The 14963-nt window shown below is 45.5% G+C and overlaps 1 protein-coding gene across 1 annotated transcript in view; it reads left to right on the plus strand.

The window, feature by feature from the left end:
- slco3a1a (solute carrier organic anion transporter family member 3A1a) overlaps positions 1 to 14963 on the plus strand; it is a 218885-nt gene that overhangs the window by 186115 nt on the left and 17807 nt on the right. The window contains 1 exon segment of the mRNA XM_078427517.1: positions 14056 to 14231. Coding sequence (XP_078283643.1) covers positions 14056 to 14231 — 176 coding nt within the window.

Raw genomic sequence — 14963 nt, forward strand, 5'->3', positions numbered from 1 at the left:
GCATTCATTTGCTGCCGTGAAACTACATTTGCACGTAATCAGAAAATTAATGAGCCGTTTCATCATAGATTGCAGCTGTGTGAAACCTTGGCATTAAACAAAAAATGATTCTCTTTGTTTCTATTGTGAAGTTACATAGTTAATTTTCTTTCCCTCCTGCCTGCCTCAGTCGGTAGATATGCATTGTTGATAACGTGATTCATCAGTCTTCAGCAACATGCAAACTTGCTCGTTAACCAAGGTCGAAGAATTGTTTCAGGCTAATATCAGCCTGTGGTGTACAAGAGTGATCATCCTGGAATTACACTGAAATGGTGCGCGTTATTCACCATCAATCCACCTGTTACTCAACAGGGGATGTGTTCATTCCCACTAGAATGTGCTATTACCATAACAACAGTCGCACTGCATTTACATTGCATCTTTAGTTGTTTAGTGATAATAGCACTATTATTTGAAGAAAGGTCTCAACCTGAAATGCCACCCATTCCTTCTCTCCGGAGATGTTGCCTGTCCCGCTGAGTTACTCCAGCATTTTGTGTCGATCTTCGATTTAAACCAGGATCTGAAGTTCTTCTGCATAGACTATTTTTGTTTGTTTGATTTTTTGTGTGTATGTAAATGTGCGTATATATATAGTATAGGAAAATAACTGCAGATGCTGGTACAAATCGAAGGTATTTTTTCACAAAATGCTGGAGTAACTCAGCAGGTCAGGCAGTATCTCAGGAGAGAAGGAATGGGTGACGTTTCGGGTCGAGACCCTTCTTCAGACTGATGTCAGGGGGGCGAGACAAAGGAAGGATATAGGTGGAGACAGGAAGATAGAGGGAGAACTGGGAAGGGGGAGGGGGAGAGAGGGACAGAGGAACTATCTAAAGTTGGAGAAGTCAATGTTCATACCGCTGGGCTGCAAACTGCCCAGGCGAAATATGAGGTGCTGTTCCTCCAATTTCCGGTGGGCCTCACTATGGCACTGGAGGAGGCCCATGACAGAAAGGTCAGACCGGGAGTGGGAGGGGGAGTTGAAGTGCTGAGCCACCGGGAGATCAGGTTGGTTGAGGCAGACTGAGCAGAGGTGTTGAGCGAAACGCTCGCCGAGCCTGCGCTCGGTCTCGCCGATGTAGAGACGTTGACACCTGGAACAGCGGATGCAATAGATGAGGTTGGAGGAGGTGCAGGTGAACCTCTGTCTTCAATTGTGGCTGATCTGTCTCCCCTTCTAACCCCATGGATAGGTGACTTTTCACTGTGATGGAGTAACATGGAGTTGGATAACGATTGATCTTTAGGCTGGGTTCTGTGACTCATAACAATGTAGCCTAAATCTCAGCTGAATAGGTCCTGCATTTTCTGATTTGAACCTATGCCCTTGGATAATTTTGTTCCTCGCCTCTGGATTACTTGTGCAGTAACATAACCATTGTACCACCGTATACAATGACTTGCAGAGCTGACATTGATTTTGCTCCGTTTTTTTTAATATATATTTAATTGAAAATCTACTCTGTAATTATTTAGGGTAGAAGGTATTATGAAGAACGATGGTAACTTGTATAATTAATGACTACTCACTATTAATGGCTATTATTTCAGTGTCTCAGCCAGTGACAGATTCATAATGGGTGAGTTATAAAGGATAGCGTGGGGAAAGTTCATCGGAATTGTTCCCCTTTGTTGCATTGATCATGGAGTGGGTCTCTCGTTGGGCACACCACATGAATTCCCCACTGGAATTTAGAAGGATGAGAGGGGATCTTATCGAAACGTGTAAGATTATTAAGGGGTTGGACACGTTAGAGGCAGGAAACATGTTCCCAATGTTGGGGGAGTCCAGAACCAGGGGCCACACAGTTTAAGAATAAGTGGTAGGCCATTTAGAACAGAGATGAGGAAAAACTTTTTCAGTCAGAGAGTTGTGAATCTGTGGAATTCTCTGCCTCAGAAGGCAGTGGAGGCCAATTCTCTGAATGCATTCAAGAGAGAGCTAGATAGAGCTCTTAAGGATAGCGGAGTCAGGGGGTATGGGGAGAGGGCAGGAACGGGGTGCTGATTGAGAATGATCAGCCATGATCACATTGAATGGCGGTGCTGGCTCGAAGGGCCGAATGGCCTCCTCCGGCACCTATTGTCTATTGTCTATTGTCTAATGTGCGATGCCACGTAAAGATTCATCAAAGGACACCAAGTGTTGGAGTGAGGTCAGCAGGCTGGCATCGCGGAAGAGCAACTGCCTTACAGCACCAGAGACCCAGGTTTGATCCTGAGTATGGGTGATTGTCTGTAGGGAGTTTGTACGTTCTCCCCGTGACCTGCGTGGGTTTTCTCCGAGATTTTCAGTGTCCTCCCACGCTCCAAAGACGTACAGGACGTAGGTTAATTGGCTTGGTATAAATGTAAATTGTCCCTAGTGTGTTGTTGTTGTTCGTCCTTCGTGTTCGAAGATGACCATGACTTCACTTTCAGTTGGAGGATTAGTGTAGGATGGTGTTCGTGTGCGGGGATCGCTGGTCGGTGCAGACTCGTTGGATCTGTTGTATCTCTAAACTAAATTAAACTAAACTCAGTAGGTCAAGCAGCATCTCTGGAGAACATGAATAAGTAGTAACTCAGCAGGTCAGACATCTCTGAAAAACGTGGAGAGGTCTTCTACCAGAGATGCTGCCTGACCTGCTGAGTTAGTCCAGCACTTTGTTCCCTCTTGTGTGTTGACCGGCCAAGTTCAGAAACATTTATGATCCCTGGCTTTGACAGCTGATAATGCTTTGGGAGGGGGCTTTTCCAGCCGCTGAATCTTTTTGGATGTTTTTTGAGCTTCTCCATGTGCTGCTGGAGGCTCTGTCACACATTGAAGACAACAAGGCTTTGGATCTGTACGAGAGGATCCCCTATCTTCGTCAGACCCACACAGTATGACCGAGCGCAGAGAAACCCACAAGAAACATCTGGCCAAATGTTGTAGACTTTTTCTTTCTGGATTGCGTTTACTATAATGCACAGAATCATAGATGCTCATGGCATTGAATTGAATGGAATTCAATACTTTATTATTCACACTGTGACAAGTTACAGTGAAATTCTTTGTTTGCAAATCCAAGGTATGCGATAGGCGTCACACAAAGGGCGCTGGCAAAGTTACAAAGCATGCCATGAGCGAGGCCATTTGACCCATTGTACCGTTCCTGGCCGGCAAGCTGAGATTAGCACCACATTCCGCCTTTTAGTCCATAGTTGTCGATGGGTCAGGTACGAGAAACCTAGCAAATGTAGGGTAGAAACTGGGCCTTCTACCTGCTTTCTAAATGAGGCAAAAGACCAATTTTACAAGACGAACCAGCAATAAAACTCAGTAAATTCTCCAAAACCTTTCATGGAGGTATCATCAAACCGAATTTACCCATCAGGGTCAGTGCCCTTCCATTCACCTCTACCACGCTGTAAACATTGGACTTTGTCTATGGAACTGATGCGCTACAACGCTGAGTATATTCTCCACTCTGTATCTTCCACTTTGCTCTACCTATTGTATTTTGAGTTTGACTTGGTTGTATTGATCAGATTGGAGAGCATGCAAAACAAAGCTTCTCACTGTACCTCTGCACGTATGGCAATAATAAACCCAAGCCTAAATTAAACCTAAACCTAATAGTTGACTTGGAGAGGGAGCTTCCTGAGAAGCGTCTTAAAGGGGCTGAAGTTAGGAAAACGAATTGCAGCCTGATACACTTTAGACTTTAGAGATACTTCATGGAAACAGGACTTTGGCCCACTGAGTCCACGCCGACCGGCGATCACCACATTCACCAGCACTATCCTACACACTAGGGACAATTTACAATTTTTACCAAAGCCAGTTGACCTACAAACGTGTAGGTCTTTGGAGTGTGGGAGGAAACCAGAGCACCTGGAAAAGAAAACACAGGGAGAATGTACAAACTCCATGCAGACAGCTGCCATAGCCAGGATCAAACCTGGGTCTCTGGAGCAGTATGGCAGCAACTCTACTGCTGTGCCACCGTGCCACCCCACTTCAAGCCCACATCTTCCAGCCTGTTTTACATGATCCCCAAATGGATAGTGTTTTTTTACCCTCAGGGAACAGAATTCATTAGGTCTGTCCAGCCATGCTCTCCCCTTACATCCTTATCTTCAAATTACCTCACCCCCCATCCCTCCCCCAAATACTGTCACATCATCTCACCCCATGACATATCTGAAGGTTAAAGAGGCCAATGAGCCTCCATGTTAGTTCAGGGAAAAGTTAAATACTACCTTTGGGTTGCTACATACTTGAGATAATTATGGAAAGTGAGCCCCAATTTTGGATGAATCTGAAGTCTCATGGTTCAAATACTAACGTGGCGGAAAATAAAAACCCTATTAATCTTTTGCAATCCTTGGCAATCTCCCAGGTGTAAAACTCATCTGGTTCCATCTAACCTAGGCCAGTGATGGATGACTTGCTGTGTGGCATTCCACTTGAGAAATCCAGTGGCTGACACTGAGAGTCCACGCCCCCTTGTGGACAAGAGTCGAACACAAAATGCTGGAGTAACTCAGCGGGTCAGGCAGCATCTGTGTAGGACATCGATAGATGCGTTTTGGGGTCAGAACCCCTCTTCAGACAGATTGTAGTAGGGAGGGAGAAAGCTGGAACAGAGATGGGCCAAATCCAGGCAAGTGATAATTGGAGACTGACACAAAATGCTGGAGTAACTCAGCGGGTCAGGCAGCATCCCTGGAGAGAAGGAATGGGTGACGTTTCGGGTCGAGACACTTCTTCAGATGGATGTCAGGGAAGAGGGAGATACATAGATAAGGAAGTGAAAGGTGTCCCGTTGAGTTACTCCACCATTTTGTGCCTATCTTTGGTTTAAACCAGCATCTGCAGTTCCTTCCTACACAAGTGATAGTTGGAGATAGACACAAAGTGCTGGAGTAACTCAGCAGGTCAGGTAGCATCTCTAAAGAAAAAGCATGGGTGACATTTTGTGTCAGGACCCTTCTTCAGATTGAAAGTAGGAGGTGGGGGGGTGGTTGGGGGGGGAGGGTGAACACTCTACTCTAATCTCACCCGCTAGGAACATCAAACCCTCGGCTCACTTTGCAACAATCCCCCCGCCACCCCCTACTTTCAGTCTGAAGAAGGGTCTAGACGCAAAATGTCACCCATCGTTTTTCTCCAGAGATGCTGCCCAACCCATTACTCCATGTCTTACTGCAGCACTTTGTGTCTATCTTTGGTATAAACCAGCACCTGCAGTTCCTTGTTTTCACAAGCGATGGTTGGATACAGGCATGAGGGGGGTTTGATAGGCAAATGTGGACTGAAGGAGATAAGAGGATGTTGATAAAGAGAGAAGAGGTTTGAAAGAGGAACAAGTGTAAAGCCAGAAGGAAGGATATAGGTGGAACTGCAGCATTCAGAAAGTATTCAGACCCCTTCACTTTTTCCACATTTTGTTACGTTACAGCCTTATTTTAAAATGGATTATATTCTTTTTTTTAAAAATCATCAATCTACACACAATACCCCATAATCAAAAAGCGAAAACAGGTGTTTAGAAATTTTTGCAAAGTAATTAAAAAGAAGTAATTAAACTGAAATATTACATTTACATAAGTATTCAGGCCCTTTACTCAGTACTTTGTAGAGGCACCTTTGGCAGCGATTACAGCCTCAAGTCTTCTTGGGTATGACGCTACCGAAGTGCACTGCATCACTTGCCAGGCGTTGTCTCACCCCCACCTCTCTTGTCCAGCGTTCTCCCACTTACTACAATCAGTATGAAGAAGGGTTCCATCCCCGGTCCATTCCCTCCACAGATGCTGCCTGACCCGTTGCGCTACCTCTGCACTTTGTGTTCTTTGCAAGATTCCAGCACCTGCAGTTCCTTGTGTCTAACCCCTTGAGGACAAAGCTCTTTCACTTCAGCATTCGGTAACAGTCTCCCCCTTTCCCATTGTTTTAGCCTCTGATCTTTTGTGAAAGAAAGTAATGATATGTTTTGTGCCAAGGAACCTGAGTGAATCCTCCCACACAGCTTGAAGTCGGTCTTGGCAACTCTCTCCCTCACTGGCTCCGCATATTTCACCCTGCAGTGCTGGAATCAGTTGAACTCCTTCTACCAGTCCCACACCTCAAACATATTTTTTACTTTTTTACTTTTTCTGATCCTGGCAACCAGCAAACCACCAAATGCAAAGTCAAATGTGGGTCCCTTGAAGGCAGACACGGGTGAAATTATTATGGGTAACAAGGAAATGGCAGAAGAGTTGAACAGGTACTTCGGATCTGTCTTCACTGAGAAAGACACAATCAATTTCCCAGATGTACTAGAGGACAGAGGATCTAGGGGGGTAGAGGAACTGAAAGAAAATTTCATTATGCGAGAAATTGTATTGGGTAGACTAATGGGACTGAAGGATGGTAAATCCCCTGGGCCTGATGGTCTGCACCCCAGGGTCCTCAGGGAGGTGGCTCTAGAAATAGTGAATGCATTGGTGATCAGTTTCCAATGTTCAATAGATTCGGGATCATTTCCTGTGGATTGGAGGATAGCTAATGTCATCCCACTTTTCAAGAAAGGAGCACGAGAGAAAACGGGGAATTACAGACCAGTTAGCCTGACTTCGGTGGTGGGAAAGATCTTGGAGTCAATTATTAGAGAGGTAATAACGGTGCATTTGGATAGCAGTAAAAGGATAAGTCCAAGTCAGTATGGATTTATGAAAGGGAAATCATGCTTGACTAATCTTCTGGAATTTTTCGAGGATGTGACAAGTAAAATGGATGAAGGGGAGCTGGTGGATGTAGTGTATCTAGACTTTCAGAAAGTCTTTGATAAGGTCCCGCACGGGAGATTGGTGACTAAAATTAGAGCACGTGGTTTTGGGGGTAGGGTGTTGACAAGGATAGAAAATTGGTTGGCAGACAGGAAGCAAAGAGTAGGAGTAAATGGGACCTTTTCAGAATGGCAGGCAGTGGCGAGTGGAGTGCCGCAAGGCTCGGTGTTGGGGCCGCAGATGTTTACCATTTATATTAATGATTTGGAAGAGGGAGTTAGAAGCAACGCTAGCAAATTTGCGGATGACACAAAGCTGGGTGGCAGTGTAAACTGTGAAGAGGATGTTAGGAGGTTGCAGAGTGACCTGGACAGGTTGAGTGAGTGGGCAGATGCAGTATAATATAGATAAATGTGAGGTTATCCACTTTGGCGGCAAAAACAAGGAGGCAGATTATTTTCTCAATGGAGTTAGGTTAGGTAAGGGGGAGGTGCAGCGAGACCTGGGTGTCCTTGTACACCAGTCACTGAAAGTTGGCGTGCAGGTACAGCAGGCAGTGAAGAAAGCTAATGGAATATTGGCCTTCATAACAAGAGGATTTCAGTATAGGAGTAAAGAGGTTCTGCAGTTGTATAGGGCCCTGGTAAGACCACATCTGGAGTATTGTGTACGTTTTGGTCTCCTAATTTGAGGAAGGACATCCTTGTAATTGAGGCAGTGCAGGTTCACGAGATTGATCCCTGGGATGGCGGGACTGTCATATGAGGAAAGATTGAAAAGACTAGACTTGTATTCAGTGGAGTTTAGAAGGATGAGAGGGGATCTTATAGAAACATAAAATTATAAAAGGACTGGACAAGCTAGATGCAGGAAAAATGTTCCTAATGTTGGGGGAGTCCAGAACCAGGGGCCACAGTCTTAGAATAAAGGGGAGGCCATTTAAAACTGAGGTGAAAAAAAACCTTTTCACCCCGAGAGTTGTGAATTTGTGGAATTCTCTGCCACTGAGGGCAGTGGAGGCCAAATCACTGGATGGATTTAAGAGAGAGTTAGATAGAGCTCTAGGGGCTAGTGGAATCGAGGGATATGGGGAGAAGGCAGGCACAGGTTATTGATTGGGGACGATCAGCCATGATCACAATGAATGGCGGTGCTGGCTCGAAGGGCCGAATGGCCTCCTCCTGCACCTATTTTCTATGTTTCTATGTAACAGCTGCCTCTGTAACTGCCAACCCATTTGGTTCTGAAACGTTGTCCTTAAACATCTTTAAAAATCCTATTTAAAACCGATCTTTGGTTTAGTTTAGTTTAGAGATGGAAACAAGCCCAACGAGTCCACGCCGACCATCAATCACCTGTTCACACTAGTTCGATGTTATCCCACTTTCTCATCCACTCCCTGCACACTAGGGGCAATTTACAGAGGTCAATTGTCCTACAAACCCGCACGTCTTTTGGATGTGGGAGGAAACCCACGCAATCACAGTGAGAATATTTAGTTTAGTTTAATTTATTGTCACATATACAGGCGCAGTGAAAAGCTTTTGTTGCGTGCTAACCAGTCAGCGGAAAGACAACACATGGTTACAATTGAGCCGTCCACAGTGTACTGATACATGACAAAGGGAATAACGTTTAGTGCAAACTCCACATGGGCAGCACCCGATATCAGGATTGAACGCGGGTCTCTGACGCTCTGGGGCAGCAGCTCTACCAGCTGTGCCAGTGTGTGTGTGTGTGTGTGTGTGTGTGTGTGTGTGTGTGTGTGTGTCCAACAACCATTTCACACCAATCCCTTCAACCAAGCCTTTGGCCATCTGTCCTGGTCTTTCACTGCATTCTGTTTGACATTGCTCCATTGAAGGGCCTTCAGTTAAAGGTGCACTAATGCACGCTGGTGCTAAATACCCCTACTTGTTCCTTCTCCCTGCCATTTAATTCTGAATATCATTCTGTTCCACAGCTGCGTGGTATTTATTCAGTGGCAGGATGTGGGTGTCATTGGCAAGGCCAGTGTTATCTGCCCATCTGTAATTCTCTGCCCTGTTTACTGAGTCAGGTAAAGGTCAACCAACTTGTGCCATGTGCATGGAATCACAAGTAGGCCAGGCTGGGGCCAAGCAACACACTCCTTCCTGAAGGGGCGTTGGTGAACCAGGCGGGACCTTAACATTGGTTTCAGGATCGCAGTGTGATCCCAGCCCCCTCGTCCCGCATTTCCACATCTATTCAATTATCTGAATGTAAAGTGCTCAGCCAACGCCGTGGGATTCAAACTCACCCCTTTGGATTATTAACCCATTGCTGTTCCTGCGTCCACCACAATGATACAAAGCTGGGTGGCAGTGTAAACTGTGAAGAGGATGTTAGGAGGTTGCAGGGTGACCTGGAAAGGTTGAGTGAGTGGGCAGATGCGTGGCAGATGCAGTATAATATAGATAAATGTGAGATTATCTACTTTGGCTGCAGAAACAAGGAGGCAGATTATTATCTCAATGCAGTTAGGTTAGGTAAGGGGGAGGTCCAGCGAGACCTGGGTGTCCTTGTACACCAGTCACTGAAAGTTGGCGTGCAGGTACAGCAGGCAGTGAAGAAAGCTAATGTAATGTTGGCCTTCATAACAAGAGGATTTCAGTATAGGAGTAAAGAGGTTCTTCTGCAGTTGTATAGGGCCCTGGTAAGACCACATCTGGAGTATTGTGTACAGTATTGGTCTCCTAATTTGAGGAAGGACATCCTTGTAATTGAGGCAGTGCAGCGTAGGTTCACGAGATTGATCCCTGGGATGGCGGGACTGTCATATGAGGAAAGATTGAAAAGACTGGGCTTGTATTCACTGGAGTTTAGAAGGATGAGAGGGGATCTTATAGAAACATATAAAATTATAAAAGGACTGGACAAGCTAGATGCAGGAAAAATGTTCCCAATGTTGGGCGGGTCCAGAACCAGGGGCCACAGTCTTAGAATAAAGGGGAGGCCATTTAAAACTGAGGTGAGAAAAAACCTTTTCACCCAGAAAGTTGTGATCTGTGGAATTCTCTGCCACAGAGGGCAGTGGAGGCCAAATCACTGGATGGATTTAAGAGAGAGTTAGATAGAGCTCTAGGGGCTAGTGGAATCAAGGGATATGGGGAGAAGGCAGGCACAGGGTATTGATTGGGGACGATCAGCCATGATCACAATGAATGGCGGTGCTGGCTCGAAGGGCCAAATGGCCTCCTCCTGCACCTATTTTCTATGTTTCTAAGTTTCTATGAGATATATTCTGCATTTTAATGGTGTCATCACACATACTGTTCCCCAAAACACTGTTTACACTGCCAGAGGCATAGCGAACGGCAGGTTTTGCCTACTAAAATGGCCCCTTTGCGTACCACACGACAGTATACGCGATTTCAACGGTGTGGTCCATCTTGTTCCTCTAGCATCTTTGGTTTGTAGGTTAATTGGCCCTCTGTAAATCGCCCCCAGTGTGTAGGGTGTGAAAGTGGGAAAACATAGCAGTAGCTTGATCGATAGTCGTCGTGGACTCGGGCCGAAGGGCCTGATTCCATGCTGTATCTCTAAAACCAAACACTAACGAAATGCCACTTACACTGATGTTGAGCTTCTACTTGAACAAGTAGTACCTTCCCAGGCAAGCTTTCTGCCTCTAGAATGCCAGTGTATCAGAGGAGAGAAAGATAAGGTGCAAGGATGGTGTCACATCAGAAACATGGTACAGGAGGAAAGAATAAGGGCTATTCTTAGGGATCAAAAGGGATATGGGGAGAAAGCAGGAATGGGGTACTGATTTTAGATGATCAGCTGTGATCATATTGAATGGCGGTGCTGGCTGGAAGGGCCGAATGGCCTACTCCTGCACCTATTTTTCTATGTTTTTCTATGTTTCTAACAAGGACTTTTGACTTGTTGGAGGAACAGACTTTGAAGCAATCCAGCCGATGTTTAGAATGTGACCAAATTAGTGAGATGAAAACTTCAAATACCACCCATATGGCAAATATTAGATCAAAAAATAGAACATAATGAGCTCGAGTATTATCATGTTGCAGGTCAGCTCATTACAGAAGTCTCTGCCATTCAGTAAGAACAAGTCTGGTCTTTTATCTCAGCCTCTAACCCCATGTTCCCCAACACTTTTGTATCGAAAAACCTGTCCCACTCTACCTCGAATTGAACGTAGAAGAAATCAGCACAGAAGCACGTTGTTCAGCCCACAATGTCCATGTCGAATATGATGCAAAGTTAAACTAATCTCCCCAGCCTGACAATAGACAATAGGTGTGGGAGTAGGCCATTCGGCCCTTCGAGCCAGCACCACCATTCAATGTGATCATGGCTGATCATTCTCAATCAGTACCCCGTTCCTGCCTTCTCCCCATACCCCCTGACTCCGCTATCCTTAAGAGCTCTATCCAGCTCTCTCTTGAATGCATTCAGAGAATAGCCTGTACATGATGCACAACCCTCCATTCCCTGCGTATATCTACGCCTCTCTAAAAGTCTTGTAAACGCCACTATCGGATCTGCCTCCACTGCCGCTGCTGGCAGCATGCCCCAAGCTCCCTCCCCTCTCTGTGTAAAATAACTTGCCCCAAACATCTTTAAAATTTCCCTCTTTGAATAGACTCAACAAATCTATCGAAGATAGATTTCATCGTGTTCTTGGGTAGAATGTTACAAAGAATGGATGCCCCTAGGTCACAGCGTCATGGAGTCACACAGCATGGAAACAGGCCCTTCGGCCCAACTTGCCCACACCGCCCAACATATCCCATCTACATTAGTCCCTCTTAAGGGCAGCACGGTGGCACAGCGGTAGAGTCGCTGCCTTACAGCGAATGCAGCACTGGAGGCCCGGGTTCGATCCTGACTACGGGTGCTGTCTGTACGGAGTTTGTACGTTCTCCCCATGACCGCGTGGGCTTTCTCCGAGATCTTCGGTTTCCTCCCACACTCCAAAGACGTACAGGTACGTAGGTTACTTGGCTTGGTAAATGTAAAAATTGTCCTATAGTGGGTATAGGATAGTGTTAATGTGCAGGGATCGCTGGTCGGCGTGGACCCGGTGGGCCAAAATGGCCTGTTTCCCCGCTGTATTGCTAAACTAAACTAAACCTGCCTGCGTTTGGCCCATATCCCACTTAAACCTGTCCTATCCATGTACCTGTCTAATTGTTTCTTAAACGTTGCGATAGTCCCTGCCTTAACTACCTCCTCCAGCAGCCCGTTCCATACCCCCACCATCCTTAGTGTGAAAAAGCTACCCCTCGGATTCCTGTCAATTCTTTCCCCCTTCACCTTATTTTTGTTTTCATCGCCTCTCTTTAAGGCCACCTCTTAATAGGGGTTATTGGGTGCACAATTCCTGCCATCAGGCCCTTGTAAGTATTTTCTCCATTTCAAAAGTAATGGAATTTATTTCAAAAAGGGTAGAAATTGAAAGCGTGAGTTAGAATGCATGGACATGTGCAGTCACTGTATTATAAAACAGCTTTGGAGATTCTGGAGCGGGTGCCAAATCTATTTACAAGGATGATACCACAAAGGCAACTTTTTTTTCCTTTATCAGAAAATATTTTTTCTTTCCCCTCTTGAAATAAAAGGGATGTAGGATTGCATAATAAAGATCCTTAAAATTATATATCGATCGAGTAGAGATTGTAGATGTTTCCACTTGTGAAGATGGACAAAGCTCGAGCCATCAATATTAGATGGTCACCAAGAAAACGCAGAAGGAATTCACAAAGAATATCTTCTTCCTGAGTGGAATGTCAAGTTTACTATTGTATCTTTTTCACATGACAATTGACGAACATCATTTCATATTTCACTTGGGCAATTTACACCCCAGCTGTATGAATATTTTTTAGATTTTTAGATTTTGATTTAGAGATGCAGGCCCTTCAGCCCACCGAGTCCGCGCCGCCCAGCGATCCCCGCACACTAACAATATCCTACACACACTAGGGACAATTTTTACATTTACCTAGTCAATTAACGTACATACCTGTACGTCTTTGGAGTGTGGGAGGAAACCGAAGATCTCGGAGAAAACCCACGCAGGTCACAGGGAGCATGTACAAACTCCATACAGATGGCGCCCGTAGTCAGGATCGAACCTGAGTCTCCGGCGCTGCATTCGCTGTAAGGCAGCAACTCTACCGCTGCGCCACCGTGCCGTGCCGCTCAACTTCAAGTAACCCTTGCTTTCCCTCTCTCTCTCTCCATCCCTCCCCTCTTTTAATCTCTTTTGATGTCTCATTTTCCACACCTTACCCTTATCTCTGTGTCTCCCTCTCTACTGACTTTCACTCGACCCGAAACGTCACCCATTCCTTCTCTCCAGAGATGCTGCCCATCCCGCTGAGTTACTCCAGCAATTTGTGTCTAATCTTCGGTGTACGTTTGCTGATCCTTCCTGCACCCTTCAGAAGCACCTCATTGTGTACAACATACTCTGAGGTAACCAAGAGGTACAAAGGGTGTTGTATCAATTTCACAGGGAATAATTGATGCAAGTCGCCTGGATGGATTTGATCAGCAGACAGATGAGCCTGTGAACAAGAGGATTACAATCGTAGTTAGGTGGAGGAAAGGGAGGACAGGAACTGAGTGGAGAATTAAACTCATTCATTCATCCGGCACAGTGGGCGACACAGTGGCGCAGCGGGTAGAGCTGCTGCCTCACAGAGCCTGAGACCCGGGTTCGACCCAACACAGAAACTATTTGTGTAAATAATAAAAGGAAAAAAAAAGTGGGAAAATATATAATTAATTAAAAAGATGAAAATGGACCCATTGACAAACGAGATAGTGCATGCATGAAAATAGGCAGATTGTAAAGGCTTACTTTAGGCTTATTGGGATACTTCAACAACATCAACATCAACAAAACTTTATTGTCACTCGGCACAACACCGAACGAAATTTCAGCAGTCACAAAACACAGCAAAAAACAACAACAAAAAACAAAGAAAACATAGACAATGGGTGCAGGAGTAGGCCATTCGGCCCTTTGTGCCAGCGCTGCCATTCATTGTGATCATGGCTGATCATCCACAATCAGTAACCCTGAACTTCTTGCGTTCCATGAAATTGTACTTGTTTGGGTAAACAGCCCAAGCGTGTCCTGGAGGCACCAGGATCACAAGAAGATTGGTGTGCTCTACAATGGGTGTCTGACTGACTGATGGGAAGACTTACTTTGATTCTTTGGGACTGTGGGACTTTCCTTTACTACCTGCTGTGATTTTATGCTTTCAGAATCTCACTGCGTGTGCTTGTTTGAACTTCGGCCCCATTAATAATGCCACTGTGATCCCGGGGAAGTGTCCGAGTCCAGGATGTCAAGAGGCCTTCCTGACCTTCATTTGTGTGATGTGTGTTTGCAGTCTCATTGGAGCCATGGCCCAGACCCCAGCCATCATTATACTCATCAGGTAGGACCCTCTGCACACACCATGTTTGAACTGTCAACATAGTTAGCTGCTCTTGGTCGCCCCAGTATAAGGGAGGAGGCAGAAGAGCTTCACAGAATGTTGCTTGGACTAGACGGTACTAGTCACAAGGAGAAGTTTGGACAAACTTGGATTGTTTCCTCTGGAGCGTCCGAGACTAAGGGGGAGACCTGACATTTATAAAAATGATGAGTGGCATAGATAGGTTGGAAGTCAGAACATTTATCCCAGGGTTGAATTGTCAGAGACCAGAGGGCATCGCTTTAGGATGATAGGACCAAAGTTTTAATAAGATGTATGGGGCAATTTTTATTTTTACACACAAAGGTGCCAGGTCTTTTTACACAGAGGGTGGTGGTTGTCAGGAACATGTTGCCAGGGGTGATGGTGGAGCAGATATGATAGAGGCATTTAAGGGGCTCTTATAATAGGTGCTTGGATATGTAGGAAATGGAGGGATATACATTGCGTGCAGGCAGAGGAGGTTAGTCTAACTTGGCACCACATTGGGTAAGGGTATTTTGGGCCAAAGGGCCTGTTCCTGTGTTATTTGTTATGGTTAATGAGAAAATTATTAATGTTGAGTGTATTATTAAAACCATGTAGACCAGAACGTGCCGAGTTCAAACCCTGGCCAATCTTCAGCAGCTTGTTGCAACCAAGGGGAATGGTCAACACATAACACAAAGCCTCATTGCTACACTTTGCTGTCAT

This window comes from Rhinoraja longicauda, chromosome 33 (assembly GCF_053455715.1).
Source record: "Rhinoraja longicauda isolate Sanriku21f chromosome 33, sRhiLon1.1, whole genome shotgun sequence".
Classification (NCBI taxonomy): Eukaryota; Metazoa; Chordata; class Chondrichthyes; order Rajiformes; family Arhynchobatidae; genus Rhinoraja; species Rhinoraja longicauda.